Source organism: Neovison vison, chromosome X, assembly GCF_020171115.1.
Source record: "Neovison vison isolate M4711 chromosome X, ASM_NN_V1, whole genome shotgun sequence".
NCBI lineage: Eukaryota > Metazoa > Chordata > Mammalia > Carnivora > Mustelidae > Neogale > Neogale vison.
The window spans coordinates 69,034,029-69,059,375 of NC_058105.1; the positions used below are offsets into that span (position 1 = coordinate 69,034,029).

The following is a 25,347-nucleotide window of genomic DNA, read 5'->3' on the forward strand; positions in this document are numbered from 1 at the left end:
GCAAAAGATCATTTTTATGTAACTCAGAGTTCTCATCAGCATCCATGATTGTCTTGCTGCATATGTTTGGAAAATGAATGATTGCTTATATCTTCATTTCCCTATCAGCATAATGAGGCAATTAATAACTTCGTCATAAAAGTTTTGTGAAAATGTTTTAAGGAAAGGCAGAATATAACTCCAAGAGCCTAGATCAGGATAGAAAGGGGTTTTTTTTTCTTTAATCTTTTCAAGACTACATGACATAGCCCCAGGAGCAGCCATAGAAAATAAGCCCTCTTTCTGAGATAAATTTCTTATTCTTTTAAAAAAATTTTTTAATAAACATATATTTTTATCCCCCAGGTCTGTGAATCACCAGGTTTACACACTTCACAGCACTCACTGTAGCATACACCCTCCCCACTGTCCATAAACCTACCCTCCCTCTCCCAACCACCCTCCCCCCATCAACCCTCTAAATTTCTTATTCTTAACACAAACACAGGTAGTTATGCTCAAGACTCTTATTTATTAAGAATTTTGAAGATGTATCTTGAAGAGGAAAGTAAAGTGGTGTTTTGATTACTTTCCTACTTTAGTAAAACTTTCTTTCAAACCATCTCAATTTAAAATGATCAAAAGACCAGGCTTCAGCCTGGACAAAGGCTTTGGCCTTTGACATGCAAACAGTATATTGGACCAACACCAAAAACTCCAGGCAACAACTCTCCTCATTGCAACCCAAGTTGTGTGATCGGAACCTGTAAACTGCATCTCCTTGGGCCATACTGCATTAACATGACTTAATGCAAGTAACACTGAACAGTTTTATGGTGATAGCAAGGAGAGGCTATAGACCAGCACACTGTCCTTGTGCTTATGTTAACTCTGACTGCCACTGAACTATAATACTAAATAGAGTGAAAATACAGAAAGGGGATTAGAGTCTGTTCTGTGTGTTGCAGAGCAACCTTTTTATTGACTCAACCAAGCTGTTTTGTTCTAGTCTTACTTCATTATTTTGGCAAGATTTGAAATGACACTATAGGTTGGAAGTTCTAAGATGAGGTAATTGATGCCAGAAAAAGACTAATTGATGAACAAAAAATACTCTTCCTATTAATTATTTTTAATAAGTGATAATGGATTCAGAATCATCTCTTGCTGATTCTTAAATATTTGTCTTGTTTTGAAAATGCTGTTAGCTTTTGAATTAATCACTTGCAAAAGTAGCTACAGATGGATAAATTTCTGTTTATCTCCTCCACACCAAGACAGAATAAAACAACACACCCAGCAGCAAATAACAAATACAAGTACACATACACAAATGTACTTTCTTTCTGAACTGTTTTTTTACAATTTGTTCACAAGTAAGTTTCTGAAATTGTGAGTAGAGTTGCAAAGGCCTGTGATTGTAGCATTTAATTATATAGATTACCAGCAAGTTCCTAAGTGACTGCCATATACCATAGCACACAACAGGAGTTTTCTGAGGATGATTTCTAATAGTAAGTGACCTCTCAATTATCTTCAACCACTGCACATCCACTTGTTCTGAATACTGCCTCATGAGATATTACATCCTGTCCTAACTCCTCTGCTGATATCTTGGAGACCAAGAAGACAATGCTAAAGGGTGGAGGACTTTCCATTTCTCTTTGCCTTTTCTTTCATTCAGAGACTACAACCTGCTGTATCTCAATAGGCTGAAATCTACGAACAGCAGATGAGGTGTTGAATAAAGTGTTAGGTAGTTACCCAGGGCTGATGGAGCCAGAATCACTTTGTACTGACCCTCCACTGTTCTCAAACTGGGAGATTTTCTTTTTTTCTTTCTTTCTTTTTTTTTTTTTTAGCCAAAGTTTATTTTATTTCAAGAATTATTAATGCTGATAAAGTCCCAACTCAGTAAACAGATACAGATTTGATTAAAAGGAACATATTTCCAAAACCAAAATAAATTCCAAAGATATTAAATAATAGTTTCAAGAACCTTTAATTATAAAGGCAAGCTACAGTGCAATTAATTTTTTATTTATTATTATATTTATTTAATTTTTTATAAACATATAATGTATTATTATCCCCAGGGGTACAGGTCTGTGAATCGCCAGGTTTACACACTTCACAGCACTCACTATAGCACATACCCTTCCCAATGTCCATAACCCACCCCCTCTCCCAAACCCCCTCCCCCCAGCAACCCTCAGTTTGTTTTGTGAGATTAAGAGTCACTTATGGTTTGTCTCCATCCCAATCCCACCTTGTTTCATTCATTCTTCTCCTACCCACTTAACCCCCATGTTGCATATCCACTTCCTCATATCAGGGAGATCATATGATAGTTGTCTTTCTCCGCTTGACTTATTTCGCTAAGCATGATACCCTCTAGTTCCATCCACGTCGTTGCAATTGGCAAGATTTCATTTCTTTTGATGGCTGCATAGTATTCCATTGTGTATATATACCACTTCTTCTTTATCCATTCATCTATTGATGGACATCTAGGTTCTTTCCATAGTTTCACTATTGCAGACATTGCTGCTATAAACATTCGGGTGCACGTGCCCCTTCGGATCACTACGTTTGTATCTTTATGGTAAATACCCTGTAGTGCAAATGCTGGGTCCTAGGGAAGTTCTATTTTCAACATTTTGAGGAACCTCCATGTGGTTTTCCAGCGTGATTACACCAGCTTGCATTCCCACCAACAGTATAGGAGGGTTCCCCTTACTCCGCATCCTCATCAGCATCTGTCATTTCCTGACTTGTTAATTTTAGCCATTCTGACTGGTGTGAGGTGATATCTCATTGTGGTTTTGATTTGTATCTCCCTGATGCCTAGTGATGTGGAGCACTTTTTCATGTGTCTGTGGGCCATCTCGATGTCTTCTTTGCAGAAATATCTGTTCATGTCTTCTGCCCATTTCTTGATCGGATTATTTGTTCTTCAGGTGTTGAGTGTGCTAAGCTCTTTCTAGATTTTGGACACTAGCCCTTTATCTGATATGTCGTTTGCAAATATCGTCTCCCACTCTGTCAGTTGTCTTTTGGTTTTGTTAACTGTTTCCTTTGCTGTGCAAAAGCTTTTGATCTTGATGAAATCCCAATAGTTCATTTTTGTCCTTGCTTCCCTTGCCTTTGGTGATGTTCCTAGGAAGATGTTGCTGTGGCTGAGGTTGAAGAAGTTGCTGCCTGTGTTCTCCTCAAGGATTTTGATGGATTCCTTTCTCACATTGAGGTCCTTTATCCATTTTGAGTCTATTTTTGTGTGTGGTGTAAGGAAATGGTCCAATTTCATTTTTCTGCATGTGGCTGTCAAATTTTCCCAACACCATTTATTGAAGAGGCTGTCTTTTTTCCATTGGATATTCTTTCCTGCTTTGTCAAAGATTAGTTGACCATAGAGTTGAGGGTCTATTTCTGGGCTCTCTATTCTGTTCCATTGATCTGTGTGTCTGTTTTTGTGCCAGTACCATGCTGTCTTGATGATAACAGCTTTGTAATAGAGCTTGAAGTCTGGAATTGTGATGCCACCAACTTTGGCTTTCTTTTTCAATATTCCTTTGGCTAGTCGAGGTCTTTTCTGCTTCTATATAAATTTTAGGATGATTTGTTCCATTTTGTTGAAAAAACTGGATGGTATTTTGATAGGGACTGCATTAAATATGTAGATTGCTTTAGGTAGCATAGACATTTTCACAATATTTGTTCTTCCAATCCAGGAGCATGGGCCATTTTTCCATTTCTTTGTGTCTTCCACAATTTCTTTCATGAGTACTTTATAGTTTTCTGAGTATAGATTCTTAGCCTCTTTGGTTTGGTTTATTCCTAGGTATCTTATTGTTTTGGGTGCAATTGTAAATGGGATTGACTCCTTAATTTCTCTTTCTTCTGCCTTGTTGTTGGTGTAGAGAAATGCAACTGATATCTGGGCATTGATTTTATATCCTGACACTACACTGAATTCCTGTACAAGTTCTAGCAGTTTTGGAGTGGAGTCTTTTGGGTTTTCCACATATAGTATCATATCATCTGTGAAGAGTGATAGTTTGACTTCTTTGCCAATTTGCATGCCTTTAATTTCCTTTTGTTGTCTGATTGCTGAGGCTAGGACTTCTAGTACTATGTTGAATATCAGTGGTGATAATGAACATCCCTGCCATGTTCCTGACCTAAACGGAAAAGCTTTCAGTTTTTCTCCATTGAGAATGATATTTGCGGTGGGTTTTTTTATAGATGGCTTTGATAATATTGAGGTATGTGCCCTCTATCCCTACACTCTGAAGAGTTTTGATCAGGAAGGGATGCTATACTTTGTCAAATGCTTTTTCAGCATCTACTGAGTGTATCACATGGTTCTTGTTCTTTCTTTTATTAATATAGTGTATCACATTTATTGATTTGTAGATGTTGAACCAACTTTGCAGCACTGGAATAAATCCCACTTGTTCATGCTGAATAATCCTTTTAATGTACTGTTGAATCCTATTGGCTAGTATTTTGGTGAGAATTTTGGCATCTATGTTCATCAAGGACATTGGTCTGTAGTTCTCTTTTTTGATGGGATCCTTGTCAGGTGTTTTGGATCAAGGTGATGCTGGCCTCATAAAATGAGTTTGGAAGTTTCCTTCCATTTCTATTTTTTGGAACAGTTTCAGGAGAATAGAAATTATTTCTTCTTTAAGCATCTGGTAGAATTCCCCTGGGAAGCCGTCTGGCCCTGGGCTTTTGTTTGTTTGGAGATTTTTGATGACTGTTTCAACCTCCTTATGGGTTATGGGTCGGTTCAGGCTTTTTGTTTCTTCCTGGTTCAGTTGTGGTAGTTTATATGTCTCTAGAAATGCTTCCATTTCTTCCAGATTGTCAAATCTGTTTGCGTAGAGTTGCTCATAGTATGTTCTTATAATTTTTTGTATTTCTTTGGTGTTAGTTGTGATTTCTTCTCTTTCATTCATGACTTTATTTATTTGGGTCCTTTCTTTTTTATTTTTGATAAGCCTGGCCAGGGGTTTATCAATCTTATTAATTCTTTCAAAGAACCAGCTCCTAGTTTCATTTATTTGTTCTATCGTTTTTTTGGTTTCTAATTCATTGATTTCTGCTCTGATCTTTATGATTTCTCTTCTCCTGCTGGGTTTAGGCTTTCTTTCTTGTTCGTTCTGCAGCTCCTTTAGGTGTACGGTTAAGTTGTGTACCTGAGACCTTTCTTGTTTCTTGAGAAAGGCTTGTACCACTATATATTTTATTCTCAGGACTGCCTTTGTTGTGTCTCACAGATTTTTGAACCGTTGTGTTTTCATTATCATTTGCTTTCATGAATTTTTTCAATTCTTCTTTAATTTCCTGGTTGACCCATTCATTCTTTAGAAGGATGCTGTTTAGTCTCCATGTATTTGGGTTCTTTCCAAATTTCCTCTTGTGATTGAGTTCTATCTTCAGAGAATTGTGGTCTGAAAATATGCCTGGATGACCCCAATCTTTTTTTTTTATTAAATTGATTTATTTATTTTCAGAAAAACGGTATTCATTATTTTTTCACCACACCCAGTGCTCCACGCAATCCGTGCCCTCTATAATACCCACCACCTGGTACCCCAATCTCCCACCCCCTTGCCACTTCAAACCCCTCAGATTGTTTTTCAGAATCCATAGTCTCTCATGATTCACCTCCCCTTCCAATTTACCCCAACTCCCTTCTCCTCTCTAAGACCCCTTGTCCTCCATGATATTTGTTATGCTCCACAAATAAGTGAAACCATATGATAATTGACTCTCTCTGCTTGACTTCTTTCACTCAGCATAATCTCTTCCAGTCCCGTCCATGTTGCTACAAAATTGGGTATTCATCCTTTCTGATGGAGGCATAATACTCCATAGTGTATATGGACCACATCTTCCTTATCCATTCATCCGTTGAAGGGCATCTTGGTTCTTTCCATAGTTTGGCGACTGTGGCCATTGCTGCTATAAACATTGGGGTACAGATGGTCCTTCTTTTCACGACATCTGTATCTTTGGGGTAAATACCCAGGAGTGCAATGGCAGGGTCATAGGGAAGTTCTATTTTTAATTTCTTGAGGAATCTCCACACTGTTCTCCAAAGAGGCTGCACCAACTTGCATTCCCACCAACAGTGGAAGAGGGTTCCCCTTTCTCCACATCCTCTCCAACACATGTTGTTTCCTGTCTTGCTAATTTTGGCCATTCTAACTGGTGTAAGGTGATATCTCAATGTGGTTTTAATTTGAATGTCCCTGATGGCTAGTGATGATGAACATTTTTTCATGTGTCTAATAGCTATTTTTATGTCTTCATTGGAGAAGTGTCTGTTCATACCTTCTGCCCATTTTTTGATGTGTTTGTCTGTTTCGTGTGTGTTGAGTTTGAGGAGTTCGTTATAGATCCTGGATATCAACCTTTTGTCTGTACTGTCATTTGCAAATATCTTCTCCCATTCTGTGGGTTGCCTCTTTGTTTTTTTGACTGTTTCCTTTACTGTGCAGAAGCTTTTGATTTTGATGAAGTCCCAGAAGTTTATTTTCGCTTTGGTTTCCTTTGCCTTTGGAGACGAATCTTGAAAGAAGTTGCTGTGGCTGATATCAAAGAGATTACTGCCTATGTTCTCCTCTAGGATTCTGATGGATTCCTGTCTCACATTGAGGTCTTTTATCCATTTTGAGTTGATCTTTGTGTACGGTGTAAGAGAATGGTCGAGTTTCATTCTTCTACTTATAGCGGCCCAGTTTTCCTAGCACCATTTATTGAAGAGACTGTCTTTTTTCCACTGTATATTTTTTCCTGTTTTGTCAAAGATTATTTGACCATAGAGTTGAGGGTCCATATCTGGGCTCTCTACTCTGTTCCACTGGTCTATGTGTCTGTTTTTATGCCAGTACCATGTTGTCTTGGTGATCACAGCTTTGTAATAAAGCTTGAAATCAGGTAAGGTGATGCCGGCAGCTTTATTTTTGTTTTTCAACATTTCCGTAGCGATTTGGGGTCTCTTCTGATTCCATACAAATTTTTGGATTATTTGCTCCAGCTCTTTGAAAAATACCGGTGGAATTTTGATCGGAATGGCATTAAAAGTATAGATTGCTCTAGGCAGTATAGACATTTGAACAATGTTTATTCTTCCGATCGAAGAGCATGGAATGGTCTTCCATCTTTTTGTGTCTTCTTCAATTTCTTTCATGAGTGTTCTGTAGTTCCTTGAGTGCAGATCCTTTACCTCTTTGGTTAGGTTTATTCCCAGGTATCTTATGGTTCTTGGTGCTATAGTAAATGGAATTGATTCTCTAATATCCCTTTCTGTATTTTCATTGTTAGTTTATAAGAAAGCCACTGATTTCTGCACATTGACTTTGTATCCTGCCACGTTGCTGAATTGCTTTATAAGTTCTATTAGTTTGGGGGTGGAGTCTTTTGGGTTTTCCATTTTATAAAGAATCATGTCATCTGCGAAGAGAGAGAGTTTGACTTCTTCATTACCAACTTGGATACCTTTTATTTCTCTCTGTTGTCTGATTGCTGTTGCTAGGACTTCTAATACTATGTTGAACAAGAGTGGTGAAAGTGGGCATCCTTGTCATGTTCCTGATCTGAATGGGAAGGCTGCAAGCTTTTTCCCATTGAGGTTGATATTTGCTGTGGGTGTTTCATAGATAGATTTGATGAGGTTCAGGAATGTTCCCTCCATCCCTATACATTGAAGCGTTTTAATCAGGAACGGATGCTGGATTTTGTCAAATGCTTTTTCTGCATCAATTAAGAGCTCCATGTGATTCTTCTCTCTCCTATTATTAATTTGTTGTATCACATTGATTGATTTGTGAATGTTGATCCATCCTTGTAGCCCAGGGATGAATCCCACCTGATCATGGTGGATAATCTTTTTAATGTGCTGTTGGATCCTGTTGGCTAGGATCTTGTTGAGAATCTTAGCATACATATTCATCAGTGATATTGGTCTAAAATTCTCCTTTTTGGTAGGGTCTTTGCCTGGTTTGGGGATCAGGGTAATGCTGGCTTCATAGAAAGAGTCTGGAAGTTTTCCTTCTGCTTCAATTTTTTGAAACAGCTTCAGGAGAATAGGTGTTATTTCTTCTTTGAAAGTTCGGTAGAATTCCCCAGGGAATCCATCAGGTCCTGGGCTCTTGTTTTTTGGGAGGTTTTTGACACTGCTTCAATCTAGTTTCTAGATATTGGTCTATTCAGGTTGTCGATTTCTTCCTGGTTCAATTTTGGTAGTTTATAGTTTTCCAGGAATGCATCCATTTCATCTAGGTTGCTAAGCTTATTGGCATATAATTGTTGATAATAACTTCTGATGATTGTTTCTACTTCCTTGGTGTTAGTTGTGATCTCTCCCTTTTCATTCATAATTTTATGAATTTGGGCTTTCTCTCTTTTCTTTTGGGTTAGTGTGGCCAATGGTTGTCGATCTTATTGATTCTTTCAAAAAACCAGCTTCTAGTTTCATTGATACGTTCTACTGTATCTCTGGTTTCTACCTCATGGTTCTCAGCTCTCATCTTGATGATTTCTCTTCTTATGTGTGGAGTTGGTTTGATTTGTTTTTGATTCTCCAGTTCTTTAAGGTGTAGAGACAGCTGGTGTATTCCTGATTTTTCTATTTTTTTGAGGGCGGCTTGGATGGCTATGTATTTCCCCCTTAGGACCACTTTTGCTGTATCCCATAGGTTTTGGACCAAAGTGTCTTCATTCTCATTGGTTTCCATGAATTGTTTCAGTTCTTCTTTGATCTCCTGGTTGATCCAAGCATTTTTAAGCAAGGTGGTCTTTAGCTTCAAGGTGTTTGAGTTCCTTCTGAACTTTTCCTTGTGATTGAGCTCCAGTTTCAAAGCATTGTGATCTGAGAATATGCAGGGAATCATCTCAGTCTTTTGGTATCAGTTGAGTCCTGATTTGTGACCCAGTATGTGGTCTATTCTGGAGAAGGTTCCATGTGCACTTGAGAAGAATGAGTATTCTGCTGTTTTAGGGTGGAATGTTCTGTATATATCTATGAGGTCCATCTGGTCCAATGTGTCATTCAATGCTCTTGTTTCTTTATTGATTTTCTGCTTCGATGATCTGTCTATTTCTGAGAGAGGCATGTTAAGATCTCCTACGATTAGAGTATTCATATCAATATGACTCTTTATCTTGATTAACAGTTTTCTTTTTTTTTTAAAGATTTTATTTATTTATTTGACAGAGAGAGATCACAAGTAGGCAGAGAGGCAGGCAGAGAGAGGGGAAGGGAAGCAGGCCCCCTGCTGAGCAGAGAGCCCGACGTGGGACTCGATCCCAGGATCATGACCTGAGCCGAAGGCAGCGGCTTAACCCACTGAGCCACCCAAGCGCCCCGATTAACAGTTTTCTTAAGTAATTGGCTGCTCCCATATTGGGAGCATAGATATTTACAATTGTTAGATCATCTTGATGGGTAGTCCCTTTAAGGATTATGTAGTGTCCTTCTGTATCTCTGACTACAGTCTTTAGTTTAACGTCTAATTTATCTGATATGAGAATCGCTACCCCAGCCTTCTTTTGCGGCCCATTGGCATGAAAGATGCTTCTCCATCCCTTCACTTTCAGTGGGTGTATCTTTAGGTTCAAAATGGGTGTCTTGTAGACAACATATGGATGGGTCCTGTCGTTTTATACAATCTGCAACCCTGTGCCGTTTTATGGGCACATTTAGGCAGTTCACATTGAGAGTGATTATTGATAGATACATTTTTATTGACATCGAGTTACCTTTGAAGTCTTTCTTTCTGTAGACTGTCTCTAAATTTCTGTTCAATGCTATTCTTGGGATTTTTCCTCTTTTATAGAACCCCCCTTAATATTTCCTGCAGTGTCGGCTTGGTGGTTGCATAGTCTTTCAAGCCTTGCCGGTCTTGGAAACTCTTTATCTCTCCATCCATTTTGAATGTCAGTCTTGATGAATAAAGTATTCTTGGCTGCATGTTCCTCTCATTTAGTGCCCTGAATATATCTTGCCAGCCTCTTCTGGTTTGCCAGGTCTCTGTGGACAGGTCTGACGTTATTCTGATGGGCTTCCCTCTGTAAGTAAGGAACCTCTTTGCCCTGGAGGCTTTCAAGAGATTATACCTACAATTACAATTCCTCAATTTGACTATCAGGTGTCGTGATTTTTTTTGGAATGTGTAATCTTGGGTGGAGACCGTTTAGCCTCTAGTACATGAACGCTGTTTCCATTCGCGAGATTGAGAAAATTTTCATGAAGGACTTGTTCCACTATATCTTCTAGACTTCTTTCTTTCTCCTCGCCTTCAGGGATTCCAATAATTCTGATGTTGGAATGTTTCATGGCATCACTTATTTCCCTGATTCTGTTTTCGTGGTTCTAAGCTGTTTGTTCCAGGCTTCCTCCTGATCCTTTCTCTGTATCTGTTTGTCCTCCAGATCACTAATTCTATCTTCTGTCTCAGTTACCCTAGCTTTGAGAGAATTTAGATTAGATTGGAACTCATTGAGAGCATCGTGAACCTCCTCCTTGCTAGCTTTAAGCTCTGCCTTAACATTGTGAACATCCTGTCTGGTCGCTTTCATTTCAGCCCTAATCAATTCCGTTTGGTCATCCATGACTTTCTCCAACCTAGCTATTGCCTGGATAATTGTTAGCCTGAATTCTCTTTCCGACATATTGTCTGTGTTGATAGCCGTTAGCTCTGTTGCAGAAGGTCCATCCTCTGTATTTTTCTTCTGTTGGGCATTCCTCCTCCTAGTCATTTTGGTGAGAGATGACTGAACAGATGTAGCTGGATGTATCAAGTGTGTTGTAGTCAAGGTGCACTCTAGAACACTTCTGAGCAATCAGGATTCCCCACCCGAACGAGAGACAAAAGAAAGGAAAAAGAAAAAGAAAAAAAAGAGAGAGAGAGAAAGACAGGAAAGAAAGAGAAGATGAAAGAGAAGGTTTAGCCCAGATGGGCCCCAAGGTAAGAGTTATGAAGTAGACAGACAAAAACAGACTTACAAAGAGACTGATATAAGTATATGAGAAGAGAAAAAAAATATATGTAAATAAAGGAAGAACCTCATGAAAAAGAACCCCAAGTGTAAAATTTATATGCTATCAGGACAAACACAAATACTCAGAAACACTGGTGGAAGAAGAAGATGGGAGAGTGGTCATAAATTCTCAGTGTGGGGGCGCCTGGGTTGCTCAGTGGGTTAAGCCGCTGCCTCGGCTGAGGTGATGATCTCAGGGTCCTGGGATCGAGTCCCGCATCGTGCTTTCTGCTCAGTGAGGAGCCTGCTTCCCTCTCTCTCTCTGCCTGCCTCTCTGTCTACTGTGATCTCTGTCTTTCAAATAAACAAATAAAATCTTAAAAAAAATAAATTCTCAGTGTGGGCGAGGAAGGTTGTTTTGATTCTTCCTCGATGTATCTTGATATCTTTGTTAAAGGATTCAACTTTCCTAAGATAAAGGGGATTAAAAATTGGTTTACCTATAGGGGTAGTACTGATTGGGGAAAGGGGATTACTTTGAAGTTTAACTCTATATGAATATTAGAGGATAAAAATAAAAAGGAATAAACTAGACTAAACTAAAATTAAAAATAGGAATTCAAAAAATAAAAATGCAAAAGAAAAACATAGGTGTATGTATCAAAAAGTTCAGGTTAGAAGGGTATTATGGAATTTGATGTACTGTACAGCTCACTGTGATGGTAAATAGGTTAAAAAAATTACCTATGTGTAAAAAAAAAATGAACCAGAATAGTGGGAACGAGTGAAAAATAAAAATTTTCCTATGAATTAGTGGTTGTTCTCTTGTCATCCTTTTTTTTTCCCTCTTTTTTTAACATATTGTCTGTGTTGATAGCCGTTAGCTCTGTTGCAGAAGGTTTCTTTCTTGGTTTGTTTTCTGGGGGAAGGGCCTGCCACATCAGTCAATGATGTTCCCTGAGTTAAGTCCTCCCGCCCCCCTCAAGGGGGTGGGCTCTGAGGAAACTGGTTTTTTTCAGGCTTTTGTTCTCTGGTGGTTTTTATGTTTGTTCACTTTTTTTTCTCTCACCTTGACCGCTTTTCATGGTTTTTGTAGTTTTAAAGGAACACAAACCGCACCCTGATCTCCCCCTCAGAGAGAAGCCTCAGTCTGGGTGCAGAGCCTAAATAAGTTCCCCCTTGGCCACTGGCAGAGCAGGTTCCAAGTTGCAGACCCTGGGGACACAGGATCTTTGGCTTGTACCCAAAGCCAAGGCAGTGGCGGCTGTCTGGGAGCTCCTGACTGCCAGAGAGGTTCCAAGCACCAATCGCACACTGAGATTTTCCTGCTGGCCCGGGCTGGGAGTGCCTGGTCTTGCTGGGTCTAAGAGTGCCCTGCTTGTGTGCACCTCTTTCAGGGGCGGCTATGGGTCGCGTGCGCATCTCAGGCACTGAGAACGGGGCACAGGTCCCAAAGCACCAGGATGGGCTTTTGCGCACCTCTGTCAGGGGAGAGTTTGGGGCGCGCGGCTTAGGCTCTGAAACAATGGCGCAGGTCAAAGAGTGCCAGCCGGGCCTTTGTAACTCTCAGGGGAGGGACGTGCGCGCTTATCTCAGGCTTTGTAGCAGGGCTCTCGCGTTCTGCCCAACGGCGTGGCTCCCATCCCCTCACAGGATCCAGAACCCACGCATTCTCGGGCGCGCTGGTGGCTTAGGGACCACGACCTGGTTTCTCCACTGCACTCTCTCTGCCTCAGCACCAGGGGAGGCTGTTCTGGGACCAGAGACTTAAGCCCCTGTCCCTAGCCGCCCCGATTTCCACAATTTTCCCCGGCCATCCTTTGCTCTTTTTGAGTGCTTTCAACCAGTCTCCAAGTTAATGCTGGTCTCCAGACGCAGGGCACTCTAGCTCGTATTGGGGTATTACTTTCCAACAGGTCGCCTCTGGTGGCTCCCTCCCCCTTTTGTTTATCTTCCGATATTAGTCGCTGTTCCCACTCCGCTTTACCTGACCACTGGCGTCTTCTGCCCCTGTAGAGATCCAGATGTGTATAATTCTGATTTCAGGCTGATTTCATGGGTGATTGGAGTTCTTTGGTAGGTAATCAGCTCACTTTGGGGTACAGGCTGAAAAGCTGCCTCCTCCTACTTCCCCACCATCTTTTCCCCCCCGATCCCAATCTTTTGATACTGGCTGAGACCTGATTTAGGACCGAGGATGTGATTTATTCTGGAGAATGTTCCATGTGCAGTAGAGAAGAATGTGTATTCTGCTGCTTTGGGATGGAATGTTCTGAATATATCTTTGATGTCCATCTGGTCCGGTGTGTCATTTAAAGCCTTTATTTCCTTGTTGATCTTTTGCTTGGACAATCTGTCCATTTCAGTGAGGGGGGTGTTATAGTCCCCTACTATTATTGTATTATTGTTGATGTGTTTCTTTGATTTTGTTATTAATTGGTTTATATAGTTGGCTGATCCCACGTTGGGGGCCTAGATATTTAAAATTGTTAGATCTTCTTGTTGGACAGATCTTTTGAGTATGATATAGTGTCCTTCCTCATTTCTTATTATAGTCTTTAGCTTAAAACCTAATTGATCTGATGTAAGGATTGCCACTCCTACTCTCTTCTGATGTCCATTAGCATGGTAAATTCTTTTCCACCCCCTCACTTTAAATCTGGAGGTGTCTTTGAGTCTAAAATGAGTTTCTTGTAAGCAACATATAGATGGTTTTGTTTTTTTATCCATTCTGATACCCTATGTCTTTGGATTGGGGCATTTAGCCCATTAACATTCAGGGTAACTATTGAGAGACATGAATTTAGTGCCATTATATTGTCTGTAAGGTGACTGTTACTGTATATTGTCTCTGTTCCTTTCTGATCTACTACTTGTAGGCTCTCTCTTTGCTTAGAGGACCCCTTTCAATATTTCCTGTAGAGCTGGTTTGGTGTTTGCAAATTCTTTCAGTTTTTGTTTGTCTTTCAGTTTTTGTTTGGAAGCTTTTAATCTCTTCTTCTATTTTCAATGATAGCCTAGCTGGGTATAGTATTCTTGGCTGCATGTTTTTCTCGTTTAGTGCTCTGAATATATCATGCCAGATCTTTCTGGCCTGCCAGGTGTCTGTGGATAAGTCTGCTGCCAATCTAATGTTTTTACCATTGTTTGTTACAGACTTCTTTTCCCGGGCTGCTTTCAGGATTTTCTCTTTGTCACTAAGACTTGTAAATTTTACTATTAGGTGACAGGGTGTGGACCTATTCTTGTAGATTTTGAGGGGCATTTTCTGCACCTCCTGGATTTTGATGCTTGTTCCCTTTGCCATATTAGGGAAATTCTCTCCAATAATTCTCTCCAATATACCTTCTGCTCCCCTCTCTCTTTCTTCTTCTTCTGGAATCCTAATTATTCTAATGTTGTTTCGTCTTATGGTGTCACTTATCTCTCGAATTCTCCCCTTGTGGTCCAGTATCTGTTTGTCCATCTTTTGCTCAGCTTCTTTATTCTCTGTCATTTGGTCTTCTAAATTGCTAATTCTTTCTTCTGCCTCATTTATACTAGCAGAGAGAGCCTCCATTTTTTATTGCATTTTGATTGCATTAATAGCTTTTTTGATTTCGACTTGGTTAGATTTTAGTTCTTTTATTTCTCCAGAAAAGGCTTTTATATCTCCCAAGAGGGTTTCTCTAACATCTTCCATGCCTTTTTCAAGCCCGGCTAGAACTTTGAGAATCATCATTCTGAACTCTAGATCTGACATATTACCAATGTCTGTATTGATTAGGTCCCTAGCCTTCAGTACTGCCTCTTGTGCTTTTTGTTGTGGTGAATTTTTCTGCCTTGTCATTTTGTCCAGATAAGAGTGTATGATGGAGCAAGTAAAATACTAAAAGGGTGCCAAAGACCCCAGGAAAATTCCCTAAATAGTGGGGGGTAGAAAGGGGATAAAAAGAGGTTCAGAAAAAAAAAGAAACAATTAAAAGAAGAAAACGAATAAAGAAAAAATATAAAAAAGAAAAAAATATATATTATATAAACTAGTTAAAAAGCGTTAAAAAAGAAAAGGGTAAATGTTAAAAGAAAATTTAGTAGAAGAAGAAAAAAAATTGAAAAAAAAAAACAAATTAAATTAACTGCAAGACTAATGAATCATGGGGAGAAAGCCATGAGTTCTGTGCTTTGCTTTCTTCTCCTCTGGAATTCTGCTGCTCTCCTTGGTATTGAACCTGCACTCCTTGGTAGGTGAACTTGGTCCTGGCTGGATTTTTTGTTGATCTTCCGGGGGAGGGGCCCGTTGTAGTGATTCTCAAGTGTCTTTGCCCTAGGCGGAATTGCACCGCCCTTACCAAGGGCTAGGCTGAGTAATCCGCTTGGGTTTGCTTTTGGGAATTTTTGTTCCCTGAGTGCTTTCTGTAGAGTTCTGGAGGACAGGAATGAAAATGGAAGCCTCCCAGTCTCCGGCCCAGAGGAGCAGAGAGCTCGGGGCCCCACTCCTCAGTGCGCCTTCAGAGAATAGCGCCCAATTACTCCCATCTCCCTGGCCTCCAGCTACGCTCCGAGCTCACCCAGGCTGCAACCGGTTGAAGAGAACCCTGAGCTGAGAGCTCACTCCTCGGCTCTGTCTCTGTAGCCGGCTTCCCCATTCTAATACCTGCAAGCTCTGGGACACTCAGACACCCCCTATCCTTCTGTGACCCTGTGGGACCTGCAATCTTTAGATAAGCTAACTAGCTGATCTCTTGCTACCTGATGTAGTCTCAGCCTGCTACTTCTCCGCCATCTTGACTCCTCCGGGAGATTTTCTTTTTGATCATCTTTCTCTCCTTGGCTCTGTGATTCTGAAACCAGATTTTCACCTGAAACAAAAAATGCTTTAGATTAAATGGAGCATCATACCAAATGCAGTTTTCATAGTTATTGCTGATATTGTATGGAGATTTTAGCATTTACAAAGCCCTATCACATGTATCACTTCATCTGAGGCTCCCAGTGACCTTGTGAAGTATACCTCTTTAGCAGGTTAAAAAAATGCTGAGACAGAGAGAAGGAAAGTATCTTGCATGAGATGAAACTTCGAGATCAAATCCAGGGCTACTGATTCTAAATGCAGTGCTTTTTACATTACATCTCATCCATTGCCTCTGTTAGGTAGAAATTAATGATAGAATGGCAGATGCTGAGGTGTGGTGATAAAAGGGGAGGGATTTAAATAACAAAGGTGATTACTATTTGTCATTAAAAGTAACTTTCTAATAATAAGTTTAATAAAACATAGAACTGGGTGTACAGGGTGATAAAATATTCTATCTCTTGCTGTGATGCCAATGTGCCTTCATACCTGGATGAAATGCAAGCTGCTTGGGATAGGTAGCACACTAACGGACTTTCCAATTCCAGCATTCTAAGATTCCAGGATTACTTCTAGACTTAAGTGAAAAAATATCAGATAGTTTTGTAATGTCAAAGTTTATGTAAATGGAAACCATTAATCCTTGTCATGCTTCTTTGAGTACCTACTGTATGCTAAATTTGAGGCAGGTTGTAGAGTTATACAGACCATTGAAAATTAAATTTCCTACCCTGAATAATAGAAAAACTTGGTTCAGGTAGCAGCATTGGTGTTCAGTTACTATTATAGTTTGACTGATGTGAACCAGATAATTGCCATGATTGCCAAATCACCACTTCATACATTTGTTGTGACTATGGGGAGTCAATCAAGGTTTTGACTTGACTGATTAACTTTATGGGAGTTTTAAATCTTCACCTTTTTTGTTCCAACCCTTTGCTTCTCCATCTGCATATTGACTACCACATTCAGTTTTTAACAAAACCACTGACCAATGAGACTAAATTAGGAGGTCCAGGAGAATGAATGTGGGCTTTAAGGAGCTTTGATAGTGTCTTGGTCTTTTGTTTTGCTTCCACTCTTGCTTACAGACTTCCCTAAAACCTTAGCCTATTGAAATAACTGTTTAAGACATGTTGGTTGTACTTCCAGTGTACCTGTCTTTCAGAAATGCCCAGGTTGACTGCCAATTCTGATTTTCTCTGAATGGTGATATATCTACTGCATGGAATTCCTTCTCTAGCTCCAGTCTTGATGTTCTGTGTAAACCATATGTTACTTTTCTTTTGTCCTGGTTTTCCCTGTTAGGGGAGAAAGTAATATGTTTAATCACATTTTACTTCTTTGGAGATTGTTTTGGTTGAAGGAATCACAACTACACTTCCCATCCTTATCTATTACTTTTGAATATGAAACAAGTACATTTTTAAACCAAATATGTCATATATCCACTTTATAATTAAATTCTTTATTATCTGTGGGATATACATATATATATATATGCCATATATGGCATATATATATATATATGTATATCCCACAGATAATAAAGAATTTAATTATATATATATAATATATATAATATAATTATATAATTAATATTATATTATTAATATTATAATTAATATTATTTAATATATTATTAATAATATATTTATATTATATATATAATATAAATATATATATAAATATATAAATAAATATAAATAAATATACATATATAAATATATAAATAAATATAAATAAATATATATATAAATATAATAAATATCTATAAATATATATATAATATATAAATATATTTATATTTATATTTATATTTATATATTATATTTATATTTATTATTTATATTTATATTTATATATTATATATATAATCTTATATATATATAAATATAATCTTTAAAGAAAAAAATGCTGTGGTGTAAATAGGTCAATGGTGGTGTGATAGGATATATTATATCATAGGATATATATATATAATATATATTTTATAAATATATATAAAATATATTTATATATTATATAATATATAATATATATTTTATAAATATATAAAATATAAAATATATATTTTATATATAAATATAAAAAATATATATTTTATATATTATATATTTATAAAATATAAAAATATATATTTATATATTATATAAATATATATTTTATATTTATAAAATATAAAAAATATATATTTTATATATATTTATAAAATATATATTATATATATATATCCTATGATATAATATATCCTATCACACCACCATTGACCTATTTACACCACAGCATTTTATTTTTTTTCTTTAAAGATTTATTTATTTATTTGAAAGGCAGAGATCACAAGCAGGCAGAGAGGCAGGCAGAGAGAAAGATGGAAGCAGGCTCCCTGCCGAGCAGAGAGCCCGATGTGGGGCTTGATTCCAGGACCCGGGATCATGACCTGAACCTTAGGCAGAGGCTTTAACCCACAGAGCCACCCAGGTGCCCTGCATTTTTTTTTAAAGCAAACACTTATCCATGATTTTCATTCCCTTCCCTTCCTGCTTGTAGAAGCAACATATAGCATACATACAATTTCCTTTATATTTTATGCAGTTCATTTTTACCATTTCTTATTGAACCCCTCACCTACACTTTTGAATTATGCAGAGTATGTCTCATCCCCATTTTGAAATAAGAAACCTGAGGCTCAGTGTAGGTAAGGAAATGGTTTTGTGCTAATGAACTGAAATGCTGGGACCTAAACATATACCTCTGACTCTTAGTCCATTATGCTAAATATTATTCCCTGTTTAAAGATGCTGGGAAGCATAAGAATGGTCCAAGTACGGCGAAATCTTCTGTGATCCTGACATTATTAGCTGCATACATTCTAGTTATGTGTATACTCTATAGAGAATTTTGTTTGGATAATAATTTTAAAGAAGGCATTTATTGTCACTTAGATTCTGTTCTAGGATAGCTCCTATTATCTACTAGAAAAAAATTTTTTTGTGTGAGCATCTTAAATCAACTTTTATTCCCAAGTGGCTAATCAATGGGGGAAGGAGGAGGTGTTGACTTAAGCAGAATGAAATGAGTATTCTCATATTCTTTGAAAGGATATACAAAAATTTGCTTTGTGTTACAGCATTTAACTAATTTCTCATGCCCTTCCTCAGAGTTTTATTTCTCCTTTAAAATTTTCCAAACATTATTAGGAAGGTTCCCTTTCTTTTCAATTTTTCTAACTCCCTCTAGGACCTTTCTCCTTTTCTCTATGGCATTTGGCAAACTGCTTCTGATCTTCCCTGGCTGTTTTTGATGTGAGGTTTTGGGGAGCGATCTATAAGACAAAGGTTTCTTTAAAGTGGTTCTCTAAACCCCATTGAGGTGTTAAGAAGCAGCAGAGGCCTAACAAAGGAGCTACATAGCATCAGAGACCATCCTGAACCCTCTTTACATTCAGGAACACCAGCCAGTTGGTTTGAAATTTACAAGCCCTAAACAAATGTCAGACACTCTTTCATCTCCAGGAAAGAAAAAAAAAAAGGACATGAATGTAGAAACAAATTCTGGATGAGAGATATGTTTTAGTATTAAACTTAATGGCTGAATAACTCATGGACTAATGAACTAAACTATACTTTTCTCCCTGAAAACTGAAAATTATGAGCACTAGTCAGTTAAACTACCTGGAAGGCCCAAAATTTGAGCTGGTTTTTTGAATCCAAACAGAAACCCAGGAAACCAGGGGTCTGGCATTTGGTTATTTACAGAGGCAGAATGTATATTTGAAGTCACAATGAAATCTTGGAGGTTTAATTTATTTCAAGAACCTCATATCTTGGGATCAAAAAATATATTTTAAGAGATGTCTCCTTAAACCCTTTCTAATCTCAAGGTAACGGAGTATTTAAATTCTAACTTGAAGCAGAAGTTAAAATTCAACTTGTACATGTCTGTATTTTCTGCTCTTTGATAATCAGTAAATATAACCAGACCTCAAGAAAGAACTCTGGAAGGTTGCTGTCCTTCCCCACGCCCATTATGACCATTGGTCATAAATTCCCCTCTTGGAGTTTCTTCTAAGGACAATAAGGTGAAGACCAGGCTTCTTTATTTGCCATGAAAATCCTAACCCATGAAGAAAGGAGGCATGAGGAAGAGCCAGCTGCATATCAAAGCCATGTGAAGTGTTAGAAAGTCTGTTGCCTCAGTCTGACAGATAAGACCTCAAACCTCAAGAAGATGTAGCTCAGGGGAAATATTGACTGCACATTTTGTAAAGAGAAATGAATTCCTCCTATATCCCTCCTCCTGAACTCTCTTCTTTCTTATGTCTCATTGCCTCTGCCCCTTGAATGATGAAATTGGACTGACTGGGATTTGGACATGTTCTAGTAGAGAATAATGTCCATATATTTATATCAAACCAAAGCGAAGAGGATGAAAACCAGTTTCTTTCTATAGGAAATACAATGCAATTGACCCCATCTTAATGACTTTCTATCTTATGTGTAAGGTTTTATAGGCGAGATAAACACGACACCAGGCAAAGTGGGTGCAAGGCAAGGTTTATTAAAGGCACTCTCCAGCGAAGTTTCAGGGCTCAGGAGAAGGGGAGCCAAGAAAGTTGCACTGGGAGGAGGTGGGCACCCTCGGGTGAGGTTCCGATACTCTGGAAAGCAGCGTGGGGGAAGTCACGCTGGGAGGGAGTTGGCGGGGGTCTTTTATCCTGCATAGGTATCGGGTTACCTATGGAGATGTGACCTGGGCATACATCCTTTTGGCGGGAGAGTCAAGGGTTAAAGAGGGGGGTAGGCTGGAAGCCAGTGGAGAGACCCCGCGGGAGTCTGGCAGGGAGACCCGGTGGCGGTCAGGTGGCGGTCATTTCCATTGCTCTTCCTGCACTCCGGGAGCCTCCGGAGCCACCGGTCATTTCTATTGTTCCTCTTGCACTCCCGGAGCCCACCGACCCAACATTAAGATAATCTTTTGTTGTTTTAGTTAAAAATTGCATCCAAATTCATTTAAAACATTGTCCAGCAAAATGGTCAAAACCAAGGAACACAATGATAATCTTCAAGAATTATTAAGCAACTTATTTTCTGAAGTATATTAATTGAGTAAAGCCTTTTTTTATTAACATATAAAATATTATTAGCCCTAGGGGTACAGGTCTGTGAATCACCAGGTTTACACACTTCACAGCACTCACCATAGCACATACCTTCCCCAATGTCCATAACCCCACCACCCTCTCCCTACCCCCCAACCCTCAGTTTGTTTTGAAATTAAGAGTAATTGAGTAAAGCCTTCCAAGTATAACTTTCTCAGTGTTTTGTCCAGTGGCTTAATCAGAATCACTCAGTTACTTTCTTCTCTCCCCCTCTTCCCCACTCCTAACAAAAAAGCCTTTTTCCAGCTCTGCTTAGATAATTACCTTGCTGAAACTTATCCAAGACTACTACTCTGGGTAATAGAAAAAAATGAAAAAAATAATTCCTAGCTATAACACACTGACAGTGTTTAAAATATGAAGATACTAAACTTTTCACAGAACCTTTCTGCAGGTTCTTCTTCACGTAATCTTTAAAATGAGATGTGTAGTGCTGCCTGGGTGGCTTAGTCGTTAAGCGTCTGCCTTTGGCTCAGGTCATGATCCCAGAGTCCTGGAATCAACCTGCTTCTCCCTCTGCCACTCCCCCTGCTTATGTTCCTTCTTTTGCTGTCTCTCTCTGTCAAATAAATGAATAAAATCTTTTAAAAAATTAAAAAATAAAATAAGATGTGTATTGGAACAGACCACTTAGAGAACAATGTGTAAATAAAAATATCTTTCTTTTTAATCAAATCACCTAGGGGACAGACATTTACTCTGTCAGTCCCCTTTCCTTAGAAAATCAAATGTGAAGATACTCACTATGAAATGTTTCTGATTGTTCCCTAATATGTGTATTTGTCTTTCTTTGGCTTAAGATTATTTAAAATAATCTTCAGTAATGGAAAGACTTTTATTTGATTACCTTAATCAGAGAGGGGTTACTTCTATTTTGCAGTTCATCTAATTATCTCCTCAGCCATAAGCCAAATGTTGTCCCACAATACTACAGAGTGAAGTAAAATATTTAGGAGGATCTGATTCATTCATTCATTTAACAAATATTTGTTTCACACTATGTATTAAGCATACCAGGGTGTACATTTTGGCTCAGAGTGGTCCACTGAGGTGATCAGCTTAATATTTTTGTGTATAATTCATAACCTGAGATCCATAGAAGGGCTTCAGTGGATCTATGCATCTCCCAAAATTATTTTTAAAATCGTGTGTGTGTGTGTGTGTGTGTGTGCATGTGTGTGTACATGCACATGCATGTGGGTGCAAGTTTGTACACTTTTGTGAATTTTTCTGGGGAGAATGTCCATACTTCTCATTATATTCTTGAACTGCTACTAAATCTACAAATCAGTCTATAAGCATATAGCAAAAAGATAATTTTAACCTATAAGACATTAAAATGAAATAAAGATAGACTCTAATAAAGCCTCATCTACAAGATAAACTGCCAAGAGTCAGAGGGGTTCCAAAATATTTCAATTTTAAGTTTTTCAATGGAATTTGGAGAGAAAACTTTGTGAAAGTGGCGTTGTACAGCCAGGTTTAAAGGTTTGTGATGAAGATATCACAAACCAAGGAGTCCCTTTCTAAACTTCCCCTGGCACCAGCATTACCCAAGAGGGAGACCACGCTCATAAAACAAATGCAAATGGAAGGCTTTTAAGAGAGAAACCTCTCATGTTTTCTCTCATAAATAAAAATTCAAGACTCAAGAAAATTTCTTTTGCCATTCCCTCCTCCATTGTTCTCTCTTCCAAACATACTAATAACTTTTCTAAAGCGTTTCAAAACCTAATCTTGGACTGAGAGCAGATAATTTTTGACTTTTGTGTCTTTTGCTGATCTTAGGGTTTAGTAAATGGATGTTAATTACAACCCTAAGATTAGATTACAGCGCCCCCCCCAGAGTGCCCCACCTTAACCCACCAGCTGACTCACCCATATTTTTAAAAATGAATATTTATTTCCAAACACTTTAAAGCCAAGTGTTTAAGCTCTACTCTTAATTTGGGATTGCTACCCTAGTAATGTCCCAATCAACGGAACTGCCTCCTTCTGGCTAAGCATCTTCCTAATGGTTAAAGTTGGTCCCTTCCCATTCTCCTGCCTTTGCTTTTTGAAGGAGAGAAAAAGTGCAGAAACTGTGAACAAAAGTATAATCATTATTGACAAATGCTATTGAAATTCATTTCCTCTTCAGAGGGATAAAAATGATAGAGTGAAATTTTACTGATTTTCCCTAACGACAGAGAGTGATAGGTTGGAATAATAAAATATGATAAAAGAAAAACTACAGCTGAAAACAAACATCTCTCCGCCTCCCCCCATCCAAGATTAAAGCAGAGTGCCCATTTCCCCTGCCTGGGCTCCCAGCAACAACCCACTGCTTGCTGGTACCAGCGTGGGTTAGCATTAGGCCAGAATTCCTGGGCCTTCCTGTACTCTATTACAGACCTACATCCGGACCCTGTGTCTCCAGAAGCCTTCCTGCACAGTTATGAAGTCCTTAACCATCTATTAGTGTGGGGACTGATACTCTGCATGCCCAGAGATGTTCGAGTTGAGTAGTTTATTATGTCCCAGCAGTGTGCTGCTGCCTTCTCACCTGACTCAACACTTCCATTGGCAGAAAGGACTTTGAAAGAAGGCAATGGATTTGAGTCTAGCTTGCCTCTGCCAGCTTGAGTGAAGGAAGATGCAGCTACCTTGAAAGGACAGGATGACAAGGCCATTTTGCCATTGGGGCTTTTGTGGCTTAACTGAAGGGTCCAGCCAAGTACCATGAAACCAAAGTTGAGTATCATTAGCATTTGAGGGGAGCAGACCTTCCTAGAAGGGGAAGGGTTTTATTTTTTTATTTTTTTTAAAGATTTTATTTATTTATTTGACAGAGAGAAATCACAAGTAGATGGAGAGGCAGGCAGAGAGAGAGAGAGGGAAGCAGGCTCCCTGCTGAGCAGAGAGCCCGATGCGGGACTCGATCCCAGGACCCTGAGATCATGACCTGAGCTGAAGGCAGCGGCTTAACCCACTGAGCCACCCAGGCGCCCAGGGGAAGGGTTTTAAATGGAAATGGCAAGTACCAGTGACTGCACTGGGATGGTGGCTATCCTCTTGCCTCACTCACCCATTGACCTTTCCTGTGCATGTTTTCCCACCTGGGCAACTACAGGGTTGGTTCCTGATCCTTGTGGCTCAGTGTGTCCATTGTCCACCAGCTTTTTCCCTTTACACATTAGAAAATGATGGAAGGGGCACCTTGGTGGCTCAGAGGGTTAAGCCTCTGCCTTCAGCTCAGGTCATGATCTTGGGGTCCTGGGATTGGGCCTCGCATCAGGCTCCCTGCTCAGCGGGGACCCTGTTTCCCCCTTTCTCTCTGCCTGCCTCTCTGCCTACTTGTGATTTCTGTCTGTTAAATAATTAAATAAAATCTTAAAAAAAAAAAGAAAAGGATGCAAAACTCTCCTAGGGTCAGTTTGGTTCCAAGCACTGCACTCTTCGGCTTTAAGCAGAGGCACACGCAAGGGAGGTCACTAATAAGAGGGGATCTTGGGCACTCAGCCACGCAGTAGTCCTCAGCTAAACTGTCCCTGGAGAGGCCTGAGAAGCAGAAGGGCAGACAGGCCAACGGAAGTAGATGCCAAGCAAAGGAAGGAAAAGTGTGAAGGCATTGATATCGATTACTCCCCCGTCACCTGCACTGTCTTGCGCATCCATGCATAAGGGCTGTGGCGACTTCTGTTGGGAGAACTGGCGTCCACAGAGTCGGCGTTTATGGGGGACAGTGACTCGCTGACTGGGGCTACCAGGCTGCCACTGCTGCTCCCCCCACCGGCAGGACCCAAACTGCTGTATTCCTGAGAGCCAAAAGAGGAAGGGCTCGAGGTAAGGTCGTTCATGGGCACTGTGCCTATTGTACTGGATGGCCCTGGGTACACATTCCAGTCTTCTCGAGGGGGACTATAGGGTGAACCCCAGACCCCCAGCGACAGCCCGTGAGGATCCATGTTGTGCATATGGGGATACCCCATGTAGTGCGCATAGGCAGGGGCCGCTGTGAAGTTGGAAGCTGGCAGGGAACTCCCACCACTCCCAGTGCCCCCAGTCCTGGCGGTTTCTCCTCCCGCGGGGCTCCTAAGAGTGCCCAGGTACATGCCGGCTTCTTTTTCCAAAAGGCAGCTTCTGTACATAGTGGCTTGAGTACGAGGAAGGAGCTCCCTAGGCCATTCTGAAGTTCTTGTAAGACCCCAGCCCGACAATCAATACGTCAGTCAGTAGCTGTGCTGCATGCCCTCCTGTGCCGCTCAGACCATTCCATCCGCATTTTCTACCCCTCAGGTTTCCAGGTGACTGGTAGCGCAGTATAGATGGGCCACCAATGGCTAGGCTGAGGTCAAGGGGCTTCAGGCTTTTACATAGCATTTGCATTCAAATGAAGGGC

The 25,347-nt window shown here is 39.5% G+C and overlaps 1 protein-coding gene across 1 annotated transcript; it reads right to left on the minus strand.

Moving 5' to 3' along the window:
- Positions 1-1,655: 1,655 nt before the first annotated feature.
- On the minus strand, positions 1,656-25,096 carry CDX4 (caudal type homeobox 4). Its single transcript, XM_044235627.1, is given in 6 exon segments — positions 1,656-1,816; positions 15,743-15,812; positions 16,963-17,033; positions 17,036-17,059; positions 17,062-17,112; positions 24,601-25,096. Coding segments are annotated over 6 exon segments (873 nt in total).
- Positions 25,097-25,347: the final 251 nt, after the last annotated feature.